General features: G+C 50.9%; 3 protein-coding genes across 3 annotated transcripts in view; all 3 read right to left on the bottom strand.

Annotated features, from left to right (window-relative positions):
- Positions 1–216: 216 nt before the first annotated feature.
- Positions 217–7026, bottom strand: LOC310915210 (E3 ubiquitin/ISG15 ligase TRIM25-like). The gene is made up of 7 exons (XM_083871924.1): positions 6349–7026; positions 4393–4488; positions 3612–3845; positions 3419–3441; positions 2148–2284; positions 1761–1798; positions 217–623 (listed from the first exon to the last, which is right to left on the bottom strand). The coding sequence occupies exons 1-7, from the start codon at positions 6991–6993 to the stop codon at positions 510–512; spliced, it is 1287 nt and encodes a 428-aa protein (XP_083728050.1). The 5' UTR covers positions 6994–7026; the 3' UTR covers positions 217–509.
- A 150-nt stretch (positions 7027–7176) lies between these two features.
- On the bottom strand, positions 7177–12365 carry LOC310915333 (E3 ubiquitin/ISG15 ligase TRIM25-like). The gene is made up of 6 exons (XM_083872134.1): positions 11645–12365; positions 10931–11026; positions 10323–10556; positions 10207–10229; positions 9139–9311; positions 7177–8489 (listed from the first exon to the last, which is right to left on the bottom strand). Exons 1-6 carry the CDS (start codon positions 12257–12259, stop codon positions 8413–8415), a joined length of 1218 nt encoding a protein of 405 aa, XP_083728260.1. The 5' UTR covers positions 12260–12365; the 3' UTR covers positions 7177–8412.
- A 3536-nt stretch (positions 12366–15901) lies between these two features.
- PPARGC1B (PPARG coactivator 1 beta) overlaps positions 15902–24238 on the bottom strand; it is a 45926-nt gene continuing 37589 nt past the window's right edge. The window contains exons 8-12 of the mRNA XM_083871686.1: positions 23332–24100; positions 22775–22850; positions 21898–22019; positions 21473–21627; positions 15902–19918 (exon numbers count right to left, since the gene is read on the bottom strand). Of these exons, the coding sequence (XP_083727812.1) occupies positions 19815–19918; positions 21473–21627; positions 21898–22019; positions 22775–22850; positions 23332–24100 (1226 nt within the window). The 3' untranslated portion in view covers positions 15902–19814. The remainder of the gene's footprint in view (positions 19919–21472; positions 21628–21897; positions 22020–22774; positions 22851–23331; positions 24101–24238) is intronic.

The raw sequence follows: 24238 nt of genomic DNA, 5'->3' as shown, positions 1-24238 counted from the left end.
AGGAACAGAGATGCTCTAAATCTCAAATGGATTGCTGTGTTTGTTTTTAATCCCTGAAATCAGGTACGTGTTGATTATCACAAGTGACAGAACAGAGTTTGTAGCCACAAGTGCTCTGTAAAAGCACAGAGAACTTCAGCCTTGAGTTCCTGGTAGTCTGCCCACAAAAAATGCTCTCAACAGCTAATTCCTGGTGGTGGTAAGAAATCCTCCAGATTATGTGTATCTAAAGTCGTTTATTTGGTTATTCAGCTACATAGTGACAACAAAGTCACCACAAATCACCATAAAAAAATATAATTAGACCCATGAGGTGATACAGTCCACAGTTTGCAATGCAGCAGCAGTTGGAGACTTCGTTATGTTCATGTTAATTCTTAGAGTTACAAAAAAAATTTCATTTGTTACAGAATTGATTTGAATGCAAGGTAGGAGGGGAGACCAAAACACGTGGCGGGTTCTCATTATTAGAGGTAATTTTGGATAATATTTAAGTTTTTCTTTCCATCTCATCTCCGATGTCTCTTTATCATGTCTTTCTTATGTATGGGCTTGATATAATCTGATTTCATGAACACATTGTTGAAGTAATATCTGTCTTGTTTCTCCTCAACAATGCTTTTCTGCAGTAGGAATAAACAAGATGAAAAAATTTCACTTACTGTAAAATAAAGTAATATTTTATAACACATTTGACAAGTTGCTTCCAAGTAGAGCATTGCCTTGTCTCAGAAGAAAATATTTCTTTTCCCTGACCTGTTTTGAGTGACTGTCTGGTTCTGTATAGAGCACAGCCACTGATTGAGCTCACAAGACAAATAAATGGACATATAAACTGATTAAATAATATACCTCTAGATTTGCTCCAAAGTGGAGAAAAAAAGTAGTGAAGTGGTGAAAAAAGTAAGATTTTTCTTTTGAATTTATGAATTAAAAATAAAATAATTTTCAAACTGAACTTTAGTTGCAGCAATTAAAAGAATAATTTTAAAAAATCTTTTGTATTAACTTCTAAACAACATTTATTTTAAAAAGCTTGTGGAAAAGATGTCCTGCTGTGCCCAGCAGATACATGTTTGAGCACTGGACTAGTGCTAATTGCAGAGAAATTCTATTCACACATTTCCTGCAGCATTTGGATTTGTCTAGGGAACATTTTCAGGTACTGGGTTTGCTCCAGCTCTTGCCCAGCTGGTGGGAACCCCTCTGTGGTCTTTCCTTGGAACAGGCTCAGAGTTTTCCTGAGTGCTGAAGCAAAGCCAGTGTCTCCCTGAGGCTGAGGATAAATTATTTCCCTGGTGAGTTCCCAGAGATTTCTGCCCAGTGCAGATTTCAAGAGCTGTGCCCTGAGGCTGCACGCTCTGGCAAGGACAGGAGATACCTGCAACAAAATGCTGATGACATTGTTAGGTGGGAGATTTTCTCTGCAAGGCTCACTGCCTCAAGCCAGAGTCTTGAGGAATAAATGGTATTTTTGAACACTTATATTCTGGAGAGATATCAGTAGGTGAAGCCTCACTGTAAAGAAATGGTGTTCAGTGTTAGAGCCTTGTAAAACACAAATCACATCTTGTTAATAGCAAAATAGGAGATGTGAATAGATCTGATTCCCTTCTTTTAAGGTGAAGGACAGTCTTAGGCCTGAGACTCTGCTTAGGTCTCCTTGAAACTGAACCAGGAAAGTGTAGGACACACAGTCCTTAAATGAACAACTGGAGAAATTTTCAGGGAACATTTTTTAAGTAAAGAAAAGGATTTACCTGCTCCTTCTTTGCTTTGTTTAAGTTGGTGAGTTTCCCTAAAAAAAAAAAAAAAAAATGATTAATGGTTAACAAAGCTGGCAATGAATTCAAGTTTAGGGCTGGGTACTGTCCCCCTGGATCTCATGGTCAGAGATAAACCAGGAGGGGATGGGGCTGGGCAAACAGAGGCCATTTCCTGACAGCAGGACTGAGCACACAGAACTTGGGAAGCTGATGGGAGCAGGAAACTATATCAGAGAGAGGACAAACTGGCCTTAGGAGCAGACCTTGTCCTTGTTATCCACAGAAAGCTGTCCCCTGCCCCCTCCCCAGCTCTCTCAGGACCCCACAGCAGCCCCTCACACCCCGATGGAAGGAGCTGGGATTGGGGTTGGGGCTGCTCACCCCTCACGTCCTCCAGCAGAGAGTCCAGCTGTGACAGCAGCTGCTTTTCCACCCTTTCGTACTGGGCAACGATCCTCCAATCTGGCTCCACTTCCTCCACTTCCACAGTCTCAGTGTCCAGATCCAGACTCGCAATCCTAGGGCACAGAGAGTCATTGCACCAAGGAAAACCACCCAGCAGGCAGAGGTAACACAATTCTTCACTAGGACACAGCCTGCAAAGAGGAGAGTGCTTTGGCAACATGAATTACTGGGTTAACAGCCCCTTGTGAAGGCTGAATTCCAATTGTTACATTCTGTAATTTATTTGGCGATGCCTTTCCCTTACCAACCTGCACTGGAACTTTCAAATGCTGATAATGAGAGAGGAGGAGTTGTTTTGATTATCCTCATGTGTGAACACGGCCTTGACTTGCTGCAGGCAGGCTTTTACTGTTATAGCAATGACAGAACAAGAATGCCAAACATATTAAATGGTATCCAGGTTTCTGGAAAGTTATCTGGATCCCACGGCCTAGGATGTGACTTGTGGCACAGCTGTGAGTAACAGACCCAGCTGCAGCCCTGAGGTACATAGTGATCCCAAATTCTCCTTACAACCTCAGTCTGAATTCAGCTTTAATCTGTGCAAGTTACAGAGGTGACATCTCAAATGCCAGGCAGATGTTTGGGCCAGCCCTTCGTGCAGCTGGAGCCTCCAGTGCTGCTGCAAAAGCCTCTGGTGGATCTGGAAATGTTGGTGTCACTGAATTACAGCTGACACCCAGGCATTGCATAGGAAGCGGTGAGTTATAAATTAAAGGTATCACTTGCAAGAGAAAGTGATGATAAATCTTTCTAGCTGCCAAGCTTGTCCACAAGCCAAAAACTCAGTGGGAAATGAGCTGGTTACCTCTGCTGTCAAAGGCTGTTCCCTGGGAACTCAGCTGAGGGAGGGTCACCAATGTGCACCCAAGACTGTTACTGCAAAGTGAACCCGAGGAGCTTCATCTCTCATAAAAACAGTTTTCTGGTAATAAAAGCCAGTGGTTTTCATCAGAATCCAGCCAGGAAACCGAAATTTAAAGGGATAAGTGTAACAGCAGGCAGGGAGGGATCTCTCCATGCCTGTTAAGTGTGTGGATGTGGTGCCCTCTGGCTTAGCTGGAACAGGGAGCAGCTTTGCAGCACAGGGTGCTGGGACAGAGGGGCACAGGCACTGGGGTTTGATCCCAGTTATCAACACCACATTTTTTCAAAGAAGAAAACAAGGGTCATGAAGTGGAACATACCTGTCTGTGACCGGCTTCAGATCCTACCAAGAGGATTGCAAAGAAAAAAAAAAAAAAAAAAAGAAAAAAAAAAGAAGAAGAAAAAAAAAAAAAAAAAGGAAAATATCATTAGTGTGATTTTCAGAAAGGTCACCTGGCTGAGAAATAGGCAGATCCATGAAGAAAAGCATAATACCACTGCTTAACTGCTTACTTTGAAGAAGAGGAAAACATCTGGTTGCTCTTTTATCTTCTGCAAAGCCTGAAGATTCTCCTCAGCCTGGTCTCTCTTCTGTTCCATTTTGTTCCTCATGTCGGCAACAACTTGCAGGTTTTTTTCCTCATTAGACAGAATGTCACTCAGGATCCTTGTCTTTCTCTCATGAAGCTCTGCCTCTGTACCATTAAACAGCTCTTCTAGCTGAGAAGCCAGTTTTTTATAATAGGTCTAAAGGAAGAGAGAAGAAAAAGGGGCAGTGACTCAGGAATTCCACCCTTCAGTTTAGTGTCTCTGCTTATCAATTAGGATTGCATCTGTCCTTCCCACTGGCTTTGGAAGGAAGCAGACAATAAAGTTTTACCCAGAATATCTGATTCAACAGAGGTTTTTCAAAATTAATCTTGGTATACTAACAAAGTCAGATGAATTTCAGCTACCAAATGTGAGAGCTTACTGGTACACACTGACTGTAGATATAAATTGCTTTTCTTTTATTAAACAGGTAGAAAACTTTAAAAATACATGATCTTATGTACAGTCTGTGGGCTGCCAGGGCTGCAATCTGTTCTGTGCAACCACAATACAGGGTGGAATTCCCCAACTGTTCCTCCTGTGGAGGAGCTGGAAGGTGTGATAAAGCCTGGCTTCTGGCAGTTTCTCAAACCACTCTTTCCCCTTTCTATTCATCTGCTTCTAATGCTACAGTCACCATCACTTATTGCTGGGAAACTGTGAAGGAAAGATGCTCTGAATTAGCAATAATCTGGAGACCAACCTTGATCTGCTTCTCACGTTCCCAAAGCTCTTCGAGGGCAGTATTGAAATCACTTTTAGATTTCTGCAGCTCTTCCATGGTGTTGGAGAGTTTAACCTGGCAGGAGGAAAAACAGCAGTGAACTTCCCAGCAGGAACAGGTTCAAACCAGACTGACAGTTTGTGGAGCTGCTGAAATGGCCATTGTCTCACACATCCCACTTCTGCTTGAAATTTTGATATGCAACTTGGGGAAGGAAGTTAAGTCTGCAATTCATATAACTGCAAAGGATGCTCCTGCTAATTCCTGAGGAGGCTGTGACCTGTCCTGAGGTACAGAGGGAGACATTTCCTGCCCAAGCACTGGGTTCTTGCAGGATTTTTGCTTGGACTGTAAACTCAGCCCAGATATTTCAAATGCAAGGCAGTGAGTGAGTGCAGGAAATGCATTTTATCCCCTCAGTCTCAGCTATTCTGGTGTATTTCAAGGACAGCAGCTGGACTCAGAGGCAGGAACACGGAGGCCCCATGTCTCTTGCATCTGCTGGGACATCGGCTCCGCAAAATTTGTGGCAGAAGGAGGAATCCCAGGATGACTGAAACTGGAAAAGACCTCCCAGCCCATCGAGTTCAGCCTGTGACCAATGTCCACCTTGTCACCCAGCTCGGAGCACTGAGTCCCACATCCAGTCATTCCTTGGACACCTCCAAGGATGGGGACTCCAAACCTCCCTTGGCAGCTCCTTTCAGTGTTTAACAACCCTCTAAGTGAAGGAATTCCTCCCGATGTCCAAGCTGAACCTCCCCGGCACAGCCTGAAGCTGTGTCCCCTCACCCTGTCACCGGTTATTGGGGACAGACCCTGATCCCCACCGAGCTACAGCACGGACCGAGCCCAAGGGAAACACCTCGAGAGGGAAAACTCCCTTCCCTACTCAAACATCAGCAGCAGTGGCATTGCGGGGGCTCTGCAGAGGGAGGGATTTTCTAATCCCTGCAGGAATATTTCACAATCCCGGCCGTGAACAGCGCAGTGAGGGCCGGCCCAGCCTCTCGCCGGCTCTGCCGCGTCCCCACAGCCTGAGGGCCTGACCCGCGCCCATCCCGGCCAGACACAAACACCTTTCCCCGCTCTTCTCCCTCTGCTTAGCGGCCCACACTGCTCTGCCAACACGCAGGAGGGAATGAAAAGCCAATTCCACTTCCTTGCTGGGGGGGAGAGGCAATCGCCATAGCTGCCCTCACGGCCATCCCCATTCCCTGTGAGAGCCCCACAGCCTGAGGGCCTGACCCGCGCTCATCCCGGCCAGACACAAACACCTTTCCCCGCTCTTCTCCCTCTGCTTAGCGGCCAGTTTAGTTTTTTAAAGCTAGACTTTGGAAAAACGCAGGAGGGAAGGAAAAGCAAATTCCAGCACAATACATCACTCCCTTGCTGGGGCGGAGAGGCAATCGCCAGAGCTGCCCTCACACGCCCATTCCCAGTGAGAGCCCCACAGCCTGAGGGCCTGACCCGCGCCCATCCCGGCCAGACACAAAACACCTCTCCCCGCTCTTCTCCCTCTGCTTAGCGGCCCACACTGCTCTGCCAACACGCAGGAGGGAATGAAAAGCCAATTCCAGTCCCTTGCTGGGGCGGAGAGAAAATCGCCGGAGCTGCCCTCACGCCCATCTCCATTCCCTGTGAAAGCCCCACAGCCTGAGGGCCTGACCCGCGCCCATCCCAGCCAGCCCCGAACACCTTTCCCCGCTCTTCTCCCCCTGCTTAGCGGCCCACACTGCTCTGGCCACACGCAGGAAGGGAATGAAAAGCCAATTCCAGCACTATGCACCAGTCCTTTGCTGGGGAGGAGAGGAAATCGCCGGAGCTGCCCTCACGGCCATCCCCATTCCCTGTGAAAGCCCCACAGCCCTCCCTGCGCCTTCCCTCCTTTCCCGCGGCCAGGGCAGGGGCCATGAGGAGGGAAGAGCTCCTCACCATCTGTGTGCCGTGTCCCTCCTTCATGGTGACGACCGCGTGGCCCTTGTGGGTGCCGGCGATGGAGCAGAGGATGCAGATGAGGGTCTCCTCCCGCAGGCAGTAGCATTCCAGCAGCTTGCCGTGATCCCCGCACCTCCTCTCCTCCGCCCGGCCCGCTCCCACCTCCACCAGGACGTGCTCCTGATGGAAACCCTTGGCGTTGTGTTTGCTCAGGTGGGCCTGGCACAGGGAAGCCTCGCAAACCAGGCAGGTTTTCACGGCCGGCTGAGGCCCATCCAGGCAGTGCTCACAGAGAACCACGCCTTTCTCCCCGCTCTCGGCGCCTTCCTCCTCCTGTTCGAGGCTTTCCCTTCGAGCCCGCTGCCCTTCGGAGGTGGTGGCCCAATACACCTCCATGATGCTGCCAAGCTTGAAGTTGTTGCGCAGCTCCGCGGTGGGCCCCAGGTGGGCCCTGCATATGGGGCAGGTAGAGGGGCCCCGGGGATTGTGCGGAGTTCCAAGCACCTCCTCAATGCACCGCCGGCAGAAGTTGTGGCCGCAGCTCAGCGACACCGGCTCCCGGTACAGCCCCAGGCAGATGGGGCAGGTGAGCTCGGCCTCCAGGCCGCCGGCCCCTGCACATCCCTCCCCAGCTTTTGCCATGGCTGCAGCGGGAGAAACGAAACTAAAACCAGAGGCGGGAACCCGGAGGCTCCAAGCCCTTCCCCTCCAAGCCCTTCCTCCGCCCCACTGCCAGGGAAATGCCAGAAATGTTCCCTCTGCCGGCTCCACCCTTCCCTACACTGTGGAAGCCACTTCGGGAAGTTTCCCCTCCGTCTCCAGCAGAAAATGTTGTCCAGTCTCTGCTCACCTCCCAGGGAAGCTTTGCTCCCGCACTGGATGTGCAGGATGGAAAGAGGTGGCAAAGGCAAAAGCTGCTGCCTTAGGTCAAAGATCAGCATTGCTGCTGTCTAGTTCTGTAGCAGTTAATGTTGTGCTGTCAACTTTTAGATAAAATAAATTCCCATCGCGTTTTGCAGGCTAAGAACATGACTTTAATAACATGAAGCCAACACAGTATTTGATACAGCTGAGCAAAAATAAGCAACTTAATGGTATTTCCATTATGATTAAGAGAACAAATAAAAGAGGAACCTCTTTTAGGAACTCTTGCAGGAAGAGGCAGGGTGCTGTGATATACTCCCTTATCAGAGCAGCCCACAGTCCAATTTCTGATATGCCAGCTTAGCACAGCCTCCGTGCAAGGCTCACAATTTCCAGGCCTGGAAATACAAAATAACACCTTGTCCCCACATCACTGCAGGAGCTTCAACCCACTGGTGGCAGCGTGGATGGGATACTTCAAAGGGATGGCTCCTGTCTCTATAAGCCTGAAGTTCTTAGCAGGATGTCCAGCCTTGACAGACACATCATAAAAAGAGAGTGTTTCTTCTGCCGTTGATGTCTTTAACCTATGGAACTCACAGAGGTAATTACAAGGCATTTGCAGGCAGCATTCAAACCAGGCACAAACAATTCCAAGCTTCCAGCAGCTCTCATTGGTGGTGTCCTCCTCCAGCAGCTCTGGTCGCCCTGCACATCTGGGATGGCACTGTGTGTATTAGAGTCCTGTCCTGGTTTGGGCTGGGATAGATAGAATTCATTCTCTTCTCAGCAGCTGGTACAGTGTTGGGTTCAGTAGGGGAATAATACTGATAACACACTGATGCTTTGGCTGTTGCTGAGCAGTGTTTAACCTGAGCCAAGGACCTTTCCAAGCCTCATGCTCTGCCAGCGAGGAGGTGCACAAAAAGCTGGGAAGGAGCACAGCTGGGGCTGGTGACCCAAACTGGCCAAAGGGATATTCCACACCACAGAACACCATGCCCAGTACATGAACTAGGGGGAGATTGCCAGAAGGAGCCAATTGCTGCTCAGGAACAGTGGCTGGACATCAGACAGTAGGTGATGGAGGAGCACTTGTGCCATGCATCGTTAGTTTCAGCTGGGTTTTCTCTCTCTTTTCCCTCCTTTCTATGATTGGTACCATTATGATTGCCACTGAATTTGTATTTCGTTAGGCTATCTGAAATAAAAACCACCGAACGACCCAGCCCCGGGAGCATGGTATGTTGTACCACCACCAAATGAGAAGGGACCTAAAGAGAAAAAAAAAGCACTATGATTAACAGATAATTGTGGAGATTTGGAGTTTGCCTCTGTCCTGACCCGAGGCTTGCTGCCAGTGAGGGCTGAAGCCCCTTCCAGAGAGCTGTACCCAGGGAACCCCCATTTCATTAATTCAGTTAGACAAGTGTCCCACTGTGCACAGCTCTGGGACTGTGGGTTGAGCTTACAAAGCATTGCAAAGGAATAGAAGTATTTACACAGAAAGAGCAGGTTATTTATGTCCTAAGCAAACTCCACCATGCTGCTGCTGTGATGTGTTCTCAACTTTCCCTTTGAATCAAAAGGATGCCACAGAGGTATTCTTCTTAATCCTCTCAGAAAACTCCTGGGACTTTCAAGCCTCTTTATCCATAGCCTGGCTTAGCAAGGTGTATTCAAGGCATGCCCCAAAGCCCTGAATCCCAGGATCAGCTCCCATGTGCAAATAAGCATACAGTGTTAAATGCAGTGTTTTATACATCATAAAATTTGCACACATGTGCAAATAAGCATACAGTGTTAAGGAATTAGCACTCCTAGAGGTACTCAGTGTGCTCGGGGTCTCATTAAAGTTCTGTCATCAAAATGTTTTATGGACTTCTCCATCTTGCTTTTGACATAGTGAAATGAGCCACTTACCAGGATCTCCTGAAAATGCCGAACGTGGCGGCGGCGGTGGCCTAAAGGAGTGCTCCATGTTTGTGAGGAATTGGTGGAAAGAATGGTGAATAGCATCTGTTGTTACTTTACCCAAAGTAATGGGTGGTTTTGGCACTGTCACACCATCCATACTAGGAAGTGGCTTGCGTGTCCTAAAACATGCAGAAGGAATCACAGAATCACTGAGGTGGGAAAAGACACCAAGGCCATTGAGTCCAAGCTGTGCCTGATCCCAGCCCAGAGCACTGAGTGCCACCTCCAGCCCTTCCTCAGACACCTCCAGGGACGGGCACTCCAAACCTCCCTGGGCACTTCCAATCCCTGAGCACCCTTTCCATGGAGAAATTCCTGCTGCTGTCCACCCTGAGCCTCCCCTGGCCCAGCCTGAGGCCGTTCCCTCTCCTCCTGTCCCTGTTCCCTGGGAGCAGAGCCCGACCCCCCCGGCTGTCCCCTCCTGGCAGGGACTTGTGCAGAGCCACAAGGTCCCCCTGAGCCTCCTTTTCTCCAGGCTCAGCCCCTTTCCCAGCTCCTTTAGTTGCCCCATTCCCTTCCCAGCTCCATTCCCTACCCTGGGCACGCTCCAGCCCCTCTGTGTCTCTTTTCCTTTTGAGAATCCTAGAACTGTTCACAGCACTCAGGGTGTGACCCCAGCAGTGCCAGCACAGGGGACAGTCACTGCCCTGCTCCTGCTATTGCTGAGACAGGCCAGGTGTCATTGGCCTTCTTGCCCACCTGGGCTCACGTTCAGCCAACACTGAACAACATTCCCAGTTTCTTTCCTGCCAGGCAGCTTTCCAGTCACTGTTTGCCCAGCCTGGAACTGCACGAGATGGTTGTGACCACAGTGCAGGACCTGGCACTTTGCCTCACTGAATCTCACACTGCTGGCCTTGGATACAGCCTGTCCTGATCCCTCTGCAGAGCTTCCTGCCCTCCAGCACATCCACACTCCTGCCCAGCTTAGTGCTGTCTGTGAACTTACTGAGAGTGCGCTCCATCCTCTCATCCAGGTCACCAATAAAGATATTAAACCCCAGGAAGACTTACCTGGCTTTAATTGCTGCAAAAGCCTGTAAAGACATTTTGAAAGCAGAATTAGTAAGTGCAGGCACAGGCCAGGCCTGGAGCTCTGTGTCTCTGGGAAGGGAGATGCTGATAGGTACCTTGGTGTAAAGAAGTGTGTCCTTCTGATTCCTCAGAGCCTCCAGCTCCTGAATATCATGTCTGGCTGAATCCTTCTCCTTCTTGTGATTATTCATCTCTGTCCGAATCCGACCAATTTGTTGCTCCTCGTAGTCATTGAAAACTTCCAGGACCTCTCTTTTTTTATCGTCTAGCTTCTGATGCATCTCCTTGAACAGTTTCTCCAGCTGTGCCCTCCGCTGGCTGTCCTCACTCTATTAAGAAAACAATTTCAAAATTGTAAGGGACATTTTCCACATGACTCTCACTCAGAAAGAGCTCTCACTCTTTTTTTCTGGGATGAGAAAAGTAACTAATTGTTGAAAGTTGGAAAAATAAAAAAGCCACACACCAACTACTCATCAAGAGGCACAGACTTTCAAGCTTAACTAAGACTGTACCTCCCAGACTGATAAAAAAGTTATGCATCATCCTTCCTCAAAGAAGAAACCTCAAAAATACATGAAAAACCACCGGGGAACTAAAAAAGCTTCAAAATCCATGATCTGGGTAAAGGCAAAAGAAAACTTTATCTCATCATTTACCAGCAAGCAACCACCCTAAGGTGATATGGGACCTTGAAACAAACCTTTAGTGTCTCCAGTTGACTCAGCAGGTTTGCTATGGCTTGATCCAGTGCAGCTTCATGTTTTTTCAGTGTTTCCAGAGTTCCAGGATAAGATATCTACAAATATAACCAGAAGGAGATATCAGGATAGGACTGGCATAATGCAGATTCAGCAGTTTTTTAAGTTTTTAAGTTTAGTTTTTTAAAGCTAGACTTGCAAAATATTTGCTCATTGCATGCTCTCAGGACAAATCAGTAGATAAAGGTTTACTGGAATGTTTTTTCCCTGAAGAAATGCCACAATTGCAAGCACAAAAAAAGACAATTTGAAGCTGAAAATTGTTCATGTGCACTAGCCACATATAAAGCAATTTCCTCTGCTGGCACCTTTCTTTCTGTTACTCTGTCATTAATTATCTTCGCTTAAGTGCAGCTCAGGCTCATCTTTGGCTTGGAGATGCACCAAGGGCTAAAACCTCGCACGAGCACTCAGCCCCACCAGTTTGGCCAAACTCTTCCCTCGGGAGAGGAAAAAAGCGTTTATAGTATCTTGTTTTGTATCTCAAGGGCCAAACCCAGAGAGAATCTGGGACAAAAGCAAGAATAAAAGATTGCAATTTAGCCCCATCCTGGGTCTGCAGTTCTGGAACTCAGGAGTTGTGCCATGGGCAGCTCCCTGGGGTTTTCCTGGTGCAATCCCTGCCTGTCCCACTGTCCCAACAGCCTCTTTCTTACCTGAGCTTCGTTGAAAGCCTCCTCCAAACCGACGATATTGTGGTTCTTGTGGGAGACGATGGAGCACACGACGCAGATACATTCACCGTCATTCCCACAGAAGCACTCCAGGAGTTTGCCGTGCTTGGGGCATTTCCTCTCAGCCAGGACCTCGCCATCGCAGGGCTCCACCAGCATGTGGCTCTGGCCATTCCTGCTGTTGTGTTTGCTCAGGTGGGCTTGGCACAGGGAGGCCTCGCAGTTCAGGCACGTCTTCACTGCGGGCTGAGCATCCTGGAGGCAGAAATCACACAGCACAACCTTCTCCGGCTGGTCCGAGCTTTCCCCCTTCTCCTCGCACTGCCCTTCCTGCTCTTCTTCCTCTTGGTCCACAGGAACATCCATGAACTTCTGCACAATGTTGCGGAGGAGGAAGTTGGGCTTCACCTCCCCGACGGGCGACTGGCAGAGCGGGCAGCGGGCACGGCTCTTCGGGCTCTGCAGCGCCAGCAGCTTGAGGCAGACCCTGCAGACGCTGTGGCTGCAGTCCAGGGACACGGGGTCCTGGTAAATGTCCAGGCAGATGGGACAGGTCAGCTCTTCCCTCAGCCCGGCCACAGCCTCTGCCCCGGCCATGGCGCCGCAGCTCCTGGGCAGGGCTGAGCGCCCGAGGGAGGGCTCTGCTGGGAAACCAAACAAAATGCGGCACGGAAGAGAAACAAACTTCACCCCGCGAGCCAAAATCTGCGGCCTCCTCCTCCTTGCAAGGCAAAGGTCATCCCTCCCCGCCCTCCGGCTTCCTGCCTCTCCCTGCCACGTGGGCGAGGGCAGTTGTGGTCTCAGTGTTGAGATAAAAAATTTGTAACAAGTCGTGTTTAATTAATTAAGTCTTGAGAATTCTTTTCTGTTTACCCGACAGGGCTTTGTCCTGTGTGCAAATGGTTATGTGAGCTGTAAAGACTATGAGCCTGAGCGATGCTGATAAGGAGGAATATCCTGGCCAGACTGCAGCAATGGGGCACATTCCAAGAGAAAAAAAAAACGTTTTTGGAGGTCTGTGACCAAAAAAGAATAACTTTGGAGGAATGGGGTGTTCCCCAAACGACCACACAAGACCGTCAAAAGAACTCTACTCCAATGAAAATAAACTCCGAGAAGTGGTTTAAATAAGCAGAGAATTCAAAGTGTGTTTAGTATGAGTTTGGGGAAATGTGTTGAATATATAAAAGTTACATAGATTTAAACTGGTCTGTTAGCAAGGTGTGGTGTGTGTAATGGGGAGTTATGCCCCACATGCCTGGGGCTGAAATAAAGTAATGCCACTTTCTAATATTGAAATTACAATGTTAGAGAGTTTAATTCCCCATTTTCAGTGCCAACAGGACAAACTCTGTGCAGCAGCTCAAGGCTGAGAGCTTGGAATTTCAAGGGGAATGTGGCAGAAGGTCCAGCCCTGCTTTGATGGGTCAGGAAATGAGGCAGGAAGGAAAGCTGGGAAGAATCTTTGTGGGCAGGGAGGCTGGGACAGCTGGACCAGCAGCCAGAGAGCAAAGGATCCAAACCTTTTCCCCTTTGGAAAGACACCTAGATGGACCTGGACACCAACCTGGGACTGATAAATGCTGAATGGGCAAACACATTTTAAGTGCAGCCTCCAGAATCCGTGGGCAGACCTTGTGTGGCACAAAGCTGAGGACCCTGCCAGGAGCTCCTGTGCCAGGAGAGCCCAGGGCAGGATTTGGTGTAGATGCCACTGCTCAGGGCACAGGTGGGAGCTGAAATTCCAAAAAGCAGCCCAGGACAGCTCAGCAGGCAGTGAAATGAAGTCCACACAGTGGGCATTCCACTCTGGTGCTGCCCACACCGCCAGGTGCCAGCCAGCCCAGGGCAGCACCCAAAGCTGTCCCTGTTCACAAAAGCTCCTGAGTGACTGATTTTCCCCTTCCACGAGGCACACTGTGCCAGGAGAAAAATAACACTGCCTCCCTCCCCTCCAGCAGCCAAATGAGCTACTCCAAAACTGCACCTATTTGTGTGAAAAGGAGTTGTTTTTTTTACAAAGTTATGACAAAATAAAAACAGTCCAGCTGGGATTTTTCCCAAATGGTTGGAAGTAATTGCTGGGACCAACGGAACTGTTGGGCTGATGTCAACGTTCACCAACAGCTCCCTTCAGACTCTAGGTCTGCTTGCAGGAATTATCCTCAATAAACAATCATATACAATAAACAGTATCAATGCTTTATTTTCCAGGAGGCTGCCTGGGAATGCAGTGTTGGAGGCACAGGTTGGGCTGGGAGGACAAACATCAGCTCTGGGTCTGTCCCTCCCTGCAGACCCTTCCTCTGTGTGCCCCTCTCCCTCCTGGGAACCCCCTCCTGTGTCTCTGCTCCACAAGTTCCCACCCTGGGCACCCCATCACTGCCTGTCCCAGCTGCATTCCAACATTCCCCCCCTCCAAATTCATGTTTTCTTTGGCATCACAACATTCCCCTTTGGTGGCCTTGAAGCCTCCTGATTTTTGAAAGCAGCAGGGAATGGGCTCCCCATCAGCTCCACTCTGGGTGCAGCAGTGGCAGGGATGAGGGGCTGGGTTTGGGGTGGGAGGCTGGTTCTGGCTGGGGGACCCCCACTGGGCTCCCACAGATGTGCTGGAGACAGGCAGAGGCAGAGCTGCTGCCTAAATTGGTGCAAATCAGCCAAAACCAGCAGCTGGCACAGCTCAGCACCTTGCAGAGCCGCTCCTTTTGGGCTGCTGGGATCCTCCAGCCTGGCAGCATCACTGAGCCATGGGCTGGATAAAATCACTGCAACCTCTCTGGCCTGCTGAGCCTTCCCAGGGGCACGGCTGGCATGGGGCTCCATGTGCCTGGGGCAGCTGTGCCTGTGCTGAGCCTGCCCAGGCCTTCCAGACATCCCTTCCACAGCCTGGACTGCCACAGGGACTGAGACACCAGGACACCAGGACATGGCCGTGCCCCTGGGAGAGCAGTTTGGCTCCCAGAGCCTGCTCTCCTGGTTCCAGGGGCTCTCCAGGTGCCATCCTGAGCCAGGACACCACAACCATGCCCCAGTTTGGCTCCCAATCCCTGCTCTCCTGGTTCCAGGGGCTCTCCAGGTGCCATCCTGAGCCAGGACACCATGGCCATGCCTGTTTGGCTCCCAATCCCTGCTCTCCTGGTTCCAGGGGCTCTCCAGGTGCCATCCTGAGCTCCACAGCTGCTGCATCACCACCTGGAGTATTTCCCACAAATCTTTCCTGCTCTCTTTTCCATCACTCCAGAAAATCTGAGGATTCTTCACTCTTCACCCACTCCATCTGGGGAGTTTCTTCGGCCAGGGGTCCTGTGGCAGTGGCACCACTCGAAGTCCAGAGTTGCAGAGCCCAGGTTTTTTCCTGCATGAGTTAAACTGGGAGAAGCCACACTTCAAACAACAACACACAGGAATATTCCCAGGCAGGAGCTGCATCCCTGGCAGCTGGGAGGCTCTGCCACCCCCTTGGCCCTGGCACAGCCCCACTGCCAGCCAGGCAGAGAAAACACCTCACCCCGAGCAGATTTGCACTAAAAACTAAAATACAGCAGGACAAACTTCTTCCTTTTTTTTTTTTTTTTTTTTTTTTTGTTCTTTCCACTTTATAGTATATATGTTATCGTTTATTTATAGGCAGATCACTTCACTATTTACAGTACATGAGCGTAGAGATTCTACAGTCTTTTTGATGTAAACAAGAAACTCCACGGCAGGGGAGTCTGGAAAAAGAAGCCAGTTCTGAAGTATTTACACAATTTAAAATAGAACTTTTATACCCACTGGATAGATATAGAGAATACATTGAGCGATTTGGTTAAATTATCTATGAAACTATAGAATCTGACAATGTAAAAATACAAGAAAACGTTCTCTCATTTTAGAAGGTAGACAGTTAAATCACACTAGAAATAAATCTCTGTTGTTCTTTAAAAATAATAACAATAATAATAATAATAAAGGAAAGGCATAAGAATCCATGCCATCTCTTAAGGTTAAAGTATATTACATAAATAAGGACACAACAGAATGGAACTGGGGGAAAAATTAAGTGAAATATAAAAAAAACCGCTACCAATTTAAAAAAAAAGTACTAAAAACTTGATTCTTAATCATAGAGGGATCAATTCTGCTGCTTTTACTTACTCTGCAAGTAGAAAATTGCAGAGTTAAGTAGTACTTACTCAGCATGAGCAAAGGAGGCAGAATTGGCCCCTAATAATTATGAGCAGTGTCCTTTTACTTAAAAAAAAAAAAAAAAAAAAAAAAAAGACAGAATTTAGCTTTTTTTTTATATAAATAACAAAGCAGATGTGCCCCTTTTTAGGTGAAATTCTTACACCTTTCTCAAGAAATGCATCAATTGAACCGTTCTCTCTCTTTCTCACATGCACTCACACACTCCCTCCCCAACTCCTGCTGCTGCCCCTGGCCCCGGGGAGGGCGAGGGAAGAGGAATGAAACCCCAAAATGGAACCCCAAGGCTGCATTTGGCTCTGTATTGCTTGAGATTGTCAGGGATGCACTTAGAACAGAATGTGTGTCGGGTTCAGCTCCAACACCGGTGTATCTCAGGACTCAACAGACCTCCAGAAAGAAAAAAAATAAACAACCCAAAATAGGAGAAAACCATGTTGATCTGCAATTGCAAAACTCATTTGCACAGCCCAGAGCTGAGATCAGACTCGGGGCTGTAACGTGGTGACTGAGCTGCTGCTTCCTGAAAGATGTGCAGCCCAGGCAGCTGCGCTGAGGAATCGAGAGAAACCTTTGCTTTGGGGCAGCATCCAACCTAAAACCTGGGATTGTCCTCTGCATTCAGCCCACACACTCAGAAACGTTTGCTCCTCCCTGCGGAGCCTCAGGGACACGCTGGATTCCAGCCAGAAACCTGCTGCCCCCCCCTGAACAACGAGTTTTTTCTGGGGCAAACCTGTGCAAAACAAGCAAAGGGGCATTTTATCAGCAACTCTTCACACATTCAGCGTTTCCCCCACAGCACCTGCAGGAAACGGCCTGGGGGGGGGACATTCTATACTTTACATAGTTTTTAAAAAAATAAATCTCCTCCTGACTTATTACCTACCAGAATAAACCCTTTTGCTCCCAGTTCCTCCTGCCTGTCCCACAGCCCTTGTAGGGGGCTGGGGTGTGAGGGCTCCCTTTTTTCAGGGGAGGCCACAGGCTGGGTGGGATGGAAAGGCAATCCTTGGAAAAGGGGGGATGTCCAGGCTCTGGCAGCTCCTGCAGAGCTCTGGGCACCTCTGGCTTCCCTGGCAGCAGTGCCTGGGCATTGCTTTGCTCCTGCCCCATTTCCCTGTCAGCATCCAAACCTTAGGCAGCTCAGCAGGGAGCTCTGACCTGCCCCTCTGCCTGACCCACCTTCCTGCAGACTTGAGCACTGGGAGCTAAAGACACCTTTAGAGTTTAAAAAAAAAAAAAAATCAAGTGGAAATTTATTTTTCACCCAGTACTAAAAAGTGGGGGGAAGCCACAGGGCAGGCAGCACACAGCCCAAGGGGCTCTAAGCATAGTGCATTAAGTCCTGGAAAAGAAAGACTTTTTTGGGGAGGAGGGAAAACAAACCATCCCAAGTGAATGGGGAAAAAAAAAAAAAAAAAGTAAAACCCCAAACCAGCAAAAAGAAAACCCAACCCCACTTATAGGCTTCAGGCACCACAAAGACCACTTATTGCATCTGTTCCTACCCTAGGGCTGCAGTACTGATGAGCTCTGTGCAGGATCAGCCCTCCCCTTCCCCAGCACTGGCTCGGGGCTGACCCAGGGCACCCAGCCCCAGGGAAACACTGGGAAATTCTGGATCTGGGTTTGCCAAAACCAGTGCTTGGGAAGTGACTGAGTGATCCCCTGGAGTGGGGCTGGAGCCCCCCCAGCTCTGCACTAACCCTTCCCCTCCACCACCCTTGATGCATCCCCAGCGGGGCCCGGCCATGGGTGCCTCCAGCTGAGTGGGAGATGGAAGAATTCCACTTATTTGCTTTTCTTTTTATTTTTTTTTTCTTTTTTTTTTTCCTTTTTTCTTTCTTTTTTTTTTTTTCGTTGCTTTTTTTTTTTTTTCTTCTTTTTGGGATTGATCGTTTTCTGAAAAACATCAGCACAGCACAGGACAGTACTACCCACCCTAAATGTGTCGCTATATACATTCTACATAAGCTCTATAGCAATCACATGTAAACATCATCATCGTGAGGAAATACTAGGACAGAAAAAGGCAAAGCTACAATGAGGCAATTGCCAATAGCAGATGCTCAGTCTCGCCCAGAGCTGCTCGTGGTCGCTGAGGTGGGATGAGAACAGGGCAGGGGGATTTTGGGGCTGGGGAGAGACGCCAGATTTCGCTGCTGAGGCTGAAATGGCACAAGGGCTGTTCCCTGGCAGTGATCGTCACCGGCCTCCGGGCACTGCCGGGCTGGGTGTTGTCAGAACCACGGCTTCTCCCGAGGGGAACAGCCAGGGAACTGTGCTGGTGTCGGCATTCCTGCTCCTGCCAGAGCCCAGCTGCCACCCTGGCAGGGCTCCGGCTCTTGGTGTCACTTCTCGTGCCATTTCCGAGGCTTTGGTCACTCCCCTTGCAGGACGGAACATACCCAGGGAACTGCGGATAAAACCCCCATGTTCATGGGGAAGGGAGACCCCAGGAGACTCTAATCTATCTATTGGCAGAGTTAAGGCTATAATATTCTATCTACAGAGGATGGCTGAATCCCTAGTGGTCTCTGGGGCTCAAAAAAATAAAAAAGAGAAGGTGGCAATGGCTTGAGGAGCAGCAAGATTCCCACTCCCTTAGGAAAACGGTGCCTCTGGCCGGCTGGTGGTGGGCTTTGCTCCGGCTGGTGGAGGGCTGTGTCCCCATCCCACTGCACCCACACATGGAGGACAAGTCCACAGGTGAATTTTACATTTAATCCAGCCCCGAGGGCTCTTGGCCAGAGGCAGAGCTGTGCCCGGGGCGCTGGCGGGCGCGGGACGGATCCGGGGTGCGGGTGGTGCTGGGACGTGTATGGCTTATCAGCTACGGGGCAGGGTGCTGGGTGAGTGTTCAGAGTGGGTGCTGTGCCCCCCCGCCTCTCTGCATTTGGGGCTGGACTTTGGGCTGGACTTTGGGCTGGGTTTGGGGCTGGCTGCCCAGTGGGAAGCATGGACAGGTCTTCTCGCCCCGCTTGCTTTGCAGGGTGTGGAGGTGAGTGTGGATTGAGCCACAGGGCCTGGCCAGTCTCCAGCCATCCAAGGAGCTGGAGAGGAGCCAGCTCCTCCACACGGACCAGAGACATCCATCCCCCAGGCTGTGCCAGCAGGACCCATTGGATCAGGCCTGGCTTGCCCAGCCCCTCTCTCCTGGCTGCAGGCAGAGTATCCCTCTCCCACCCTCTGCAGCCTGCAAAGCTGCCTGGCCCTGGCTCCATCACCCACCAGGACCCAGCTCAACACAGGGGTGATGCTGGAGGGCTCAGGCCACCCCAGCACAAAAAATGGCTTTGACAGCAAAGTGGGTGACCCCGGGGCAAGCACCGAACACCCCGGTTTGCCAGCAGGGGAGGCAGGGGGAATGTCAGCTCTGTGACTGTTCTGACCCCCCATTTGCTGAGTGGCAAGTGCCTCATTACAGTGCATAGTTAAAAATCAAGGAAGCGGTACAATAAATCTGAATTACAGTACATCTGAGCCATAAATACATTTTTTTTTAAGTATATACTTTTTTTTTTTTCTTCTCTTCTTCTATTAAAAATTAGTTTATAATCCTGATTCTATTCACAATGAACAATTTCATCATCACACACTACGGACAAAAAAATGTTATGGTGAACACAGCTGCAACTCCACGGCAGGAGCATGGGGAGGGCAGGGAGGGGGAAGAGGGGCAGGGGGGCTCCTAGGCTCACCCTAAAACAACCAGAAGCAGAGGGGAGGGGACTAAACGTGTGGCAGTGAGACATCAACACCATGGGGACTCACAGACAGAAGCAGCTTTGTTCAATGTAAACATCGATCAGGGGACAGCAGTCTCTCTCTCGCGGGCGTGCTCTCGCTCTCTCTCGCTCTCTCGCTTTGCCATAGACTGAATAATTTCTTTGAAAACGTAAACATATTGGAAGTGCCTTGACTGAGGTATTGAGGTATTCCTCCAAGGTTAAGGCTGTTACCGATGCAGGCTGAGCTGGGCCTCCTGCAGCAAGCTGTCGAAATCCATGGTCTCGTACTTGCTTTTCACCGGAGCTGGGGAGGACTCGTCCGTGCCGCAATCTGGGGATGGCAGGGACAGAAGGCAGGTCAGGGAGGGGGGATCAGCCTCCTCTCTGCCTCATGGGGAGGGAAACTGAGGCACAGCAGGGCACTGCTGGCTGCCCTGCTACTGCACAGCCAGGCTGGACACAGCGGTGACGGTGACAGGACTGGGGACAATGAAAAGAACTGGGGCAGAGGGGCTGCAGCCACACACTGACACACCACTGACATTCACTGCCAGGGGTGAAAAAAATCTGCTGGGTGCAGCTGAATTTGGAGGGGCTGACACAGGGCTATCCCATGGGAGCTGTGCTGGTGGCAGAGCCAGCCTGCTCCACTGCCAGCCCTGTGCCAGGAGCTGAACATGGAATGCCCCTGGAAAGCCCAGGGAATTCATCACACAGCAGAATTAAGGCTGTCTAATTTCACAGCAGCTTAACATTTTGCATGTGTATTTTTGAATGGTGTGGTTGCATTTCAACTCTGCCTGGGGGGCTCTTTTTCTCATCCTGAGGTTTCAGGGATGAGCCAGGCTGTGCAGGAAGGGATTGGGGGCTCTGCAGAAATCAGGTAAAGAGCACTGATTTCTCTTATGCAGGGGAGGCAGCTCTGCCTCCCTTCCCCACAGCACTGCACAGTCACCATCTTCCTCATGGGGTGCTACCTGGTCCTTAATTTCTCTGTGCCCAAAATGGGAGGCTCTGGGATTTATTTAGATGAACAATGGACATTTGTGCCCACAATCAAAGTCAAGGGATGGCTGCTCTAAGCAGAGCAAGGTGATAAAAAAATCAGGGAGTACTTGTATCAGATGGGGCATCTGGAGGTAAGTCAAGACTTGGGGCTTTTTTTTCTGGACCTCAGTTTTTCATTCGTCAAGTGGGATCCAGAACCCTTCAGCCCCTGCAGAGGGTACAGAAATAAACACGCAGTGTTGGTGAAACACCTGAAGCAAGGAGGGCTGGGCAAAGCCTGGGACACATTTCTCTTGCAGGATTAGCACAGGCTTTGGCTCCTGGCCCTCAGCTCAGGCTGCAGCCCTGGTGACACAGTCACTGAGACCTTGCTGAAGCACTGAAAGGATTAATGCGACCACAGCACATTTCAGTGCTGTCGCTTTGGCTCCAGAGTGCATGTGCAGTGTGGTGAATCTGTCCTGCAGAGCAGCAAACCACCCACATCACCTCTTGGGCTAATGAAATGTTGCTGACTGCCTTCTCTAATGCCTGGGAAGGGAGTTTTCAGCTGGAAAGCCTCCAGCACTGTGCAGAAACTCAGCAGACACAGGATGGGCTGCACTCAGCTGAGACCCAGCAGCCCTGAGCTGTGATGCTACATTTTGCAGCCAACACACCCTGAAGCCTCACACCAGTTTTTTTTTTTTCTTCTCCCCAGTTTGCCAATCCACCTGTCTGAGCCATGAGCAGTTCCATGAGCCATAGAAAAGCCAAAGGGCTTTTCCTGCAGGCTCTGAAGGCATTTGGGATCCCTGCATGACCAGGGCTCAGCGTCGCAGTGTGCTGTAACAGCCCTGTGCTGATAAAAGAGACAAAGCAGCTGCTGCTTCCTCACCCAGGTCAGAGAATCTGGTCCAGAAGAAGCGCCCCAGGCCACCAGAGCTGAGCTGGAAGGAGGGCTCGTTCCTCTTCCTGAGCGAGGGGCCGTTCTTGAGCGATAAGGCGGCGTGCTCGGAATACCGGTACGTGATGAAGCCGTACTTCTCCCCCCTGAGCAACCAGAGAAAGAATTCAAGTTGTGATGAGCCCCACAGCCCTTGTGATGCAGCATTACACCCCTGGCCCATCATTCTTCCACTGCTCCATCCCACAGATGCCCTTGGCTCTCTGGAGACACTGAATCTCCTTGATCAAAGCACCAAGAGCGAGGGCTCGGCTGACCCAGGGCATTGATGTGGCACTGGCAGTGCTGTGGGGTTTGGGGAGAGGAGCTGCCTGTAGCTGCTGGAGCCCTGGACCACAGCTCACTGCCCCACCCACCTGTTAGTCCTGGACAGGACCTGACACTCCACGATTTCACCAAACACCTCGAAGCGTTTCTTCAGCTCGCTGGAGCTCATGCTGCTGGAGAGGTTTCTGATGTACACCACCCGGCCTTCCCCCTGCCAAAGCAACCAAAAGCTTTCAAGCTTGGACCCTGCACCTCCGTGCTGCTGATGGGCTGTGGAGGAGCCCCTGCAAGCCAGCACTGGGAAGCACAGCCATGGACACACTGATTTCTCTGGGATCTGGCTGTCTCCAGGGGTCCAGCCAGGTAATTGTGTCACCCCCAGGACAGCCATAACCAGGCTGGAGCAGCCACTGTCCCCTTCTTCTCCTTTAAAATTCTCCTGCATTCCTGCAGCTCTTTCAGCTTCTCCTGGCAAATGTGGGATATATTCCAAAAGAATTGCCAGGGGCAAAATCCAATTGCATTGCAGGAAAAAGTGCCAAAGCAGCATGTGTGAGAGTGTGTGTGCACACAACAGCAGCGAGCACCAATTCACTCTGCCACGTGCCCACCCCTCTCCCAGCTCCCAGCATTGTGCCCACGGGTTCCTGGTGCATGAGGGTCACATCTGTGACAGCTGAGCAGCTTCAGGGATTCCCCAGTTCACCCCACAAACTTGCCAGTGCCAAGAGCACTGAGGCACCAGCGTGGGATGCTCTGGGCATCCCTGTGCCAAGGACTCCGTGTGTTGCCAGTGGCTGGCGGCTTCCGCTGCACGTTGGGCTTTCCTCTCCCCCCTCCACCCCCATGTCCTTGTTTAACACTGGCCTCGCACCAAGGGATGCTGAAGCCAGGGCTCCACTGCTGCTTTTAGGAGCAGGAGGAGATGAGCTGAGGGCTGGGGTTGCTTTGTCCCTGCTCACTTACGATGGCCTTTTCCCGTCTCTTCTTCAGCTGGCCCCGGTGCCCGCTCCCGCCCTGACACTGCTCGCCGTTCTCACACCTGTAAGGGAGGGACAGGAGGTCAGCCTGGGGCTGGGGGAGCTGCTGGGAAAGCTTCAAACATCACTGAGAAGCTGAGACACCCACAGGAGTGAGTGAGAAGCTGAGACACCCACAGGAGTGGGTGAGCATTGGGAGCCAAGGAGAGACTGGGGTCTGGAAACACTGGGAAGGACACTGGGAAGGTTTTTCTCATAGATGCCAGGCTGTCCCCAGCCAGCACTTGCCCCTTCCCAGGCCTGGCTTGGGTGCCTGCCCATGCCCTGTCACCCATGGGACCCCCTGGCTGCTTCACTCTGCCACTGCTTCCTCAGGCCATGGCTGATGCTTGCAGCAGTGACTGCTGCAGTGCCAATTATTTCCATAGTTTTTCTTTCATTAATTAGCACCTTTACTGCTTGGGCCAGCAGAGCAGAGAGCACTGGGGCTACCCAAAAATTCAGGGAGCAAACCCAGCCCCAAGATCCCCGTGCCCCCCGTACCTGAAGGTGCGTCTGCTGGCTGGTGACCGCGACCGGCAGCACGAGGAGCCCGAGCTGGACCTGCTCCTGGAGCAGTAATGCAAACTGGTCCTGGAAAGGGGGTTTCTCCTCAGGCACAGCTTGGTGTTGCCATGCTCTTCCTCTTCTTCCTCCTCCTCATCTTCCTCCTCATCCTCCTCCACGGGGGAGCCGCTCTCGCTGCAGCTGTCCTCGAAGACGGTGTCGTACTCGGGGGTCTTGCAGAACACCATGTCCTCATCATCGAGGGCACTGTCCAGAAAGCCAAAGTGCTTTGTTAAGCTGGCTCTGATCTCCTGGTCTCTCAGCTGCTTGACGCCGTCCTTCCACAGCATCTCAGTGCCCGTGTCCTTGCCGAGCTCCAGTCCCTGGTAGTGGGCGGCCGGGACCTTCCTCTTGTGCTCCATCTCCACCTGGCTCGGCGGCTCCCATGACTTGAGCACCTTCCTCTGCAGGGCAGCCTCGGGTTTCAGCACCTGGCAGTAGTCGTGGTCCCCAAAGGAGCGGGAGAAGGGCCTCTTGAGCAAGCCCTGCTGCTCGGGGAGTGGGCGCCCGCCCGCCCGGCTCAGGTGGGCAAACAGCTCTGTCCTCTCCGGGTGCTTCCGGGGGGCTTTCCTTGAGGCTGCCACATCCCCTGTGCCCCCGGGGCTGGGGGCCATCCCCTCCTCCTTGCCTGGCTCCTGGGGGATGTCTGGCTTGTACAGGTCCTCCTCGGCAGGTTTGTATGGCGGAGTGGTGGGTGGTGTGAGACCTGGACGCCCCAAACAAAGGGCAGGGGTCAGCTCTGTCCCCTCTGTCCTGCCCTGCCCCACCCCGGTCCTGGGCTGCACCCACAGCCTCATCCACTTGGGGGAACAAGAAGGATGGTTCGATCCCAGTAGGGACCAGA

Source organism: Zosterops lateralis (genome assembly GCF_965231275.1).
Source record: "Zosterops lateralis genome assembly, chromosome: 14".
NCBI classification, from domain to species: Eukaryota; Metazoa; Chordata; class Aves; order Passeriformes; family Zosteropidae; genus Zosterops; species Zosterops lateralis.
The sequence above is the reverse complement of the archived record's forward strand: the minus strand, read 5'-3'. Positions and strand labels throughout refer to the sequence as shown.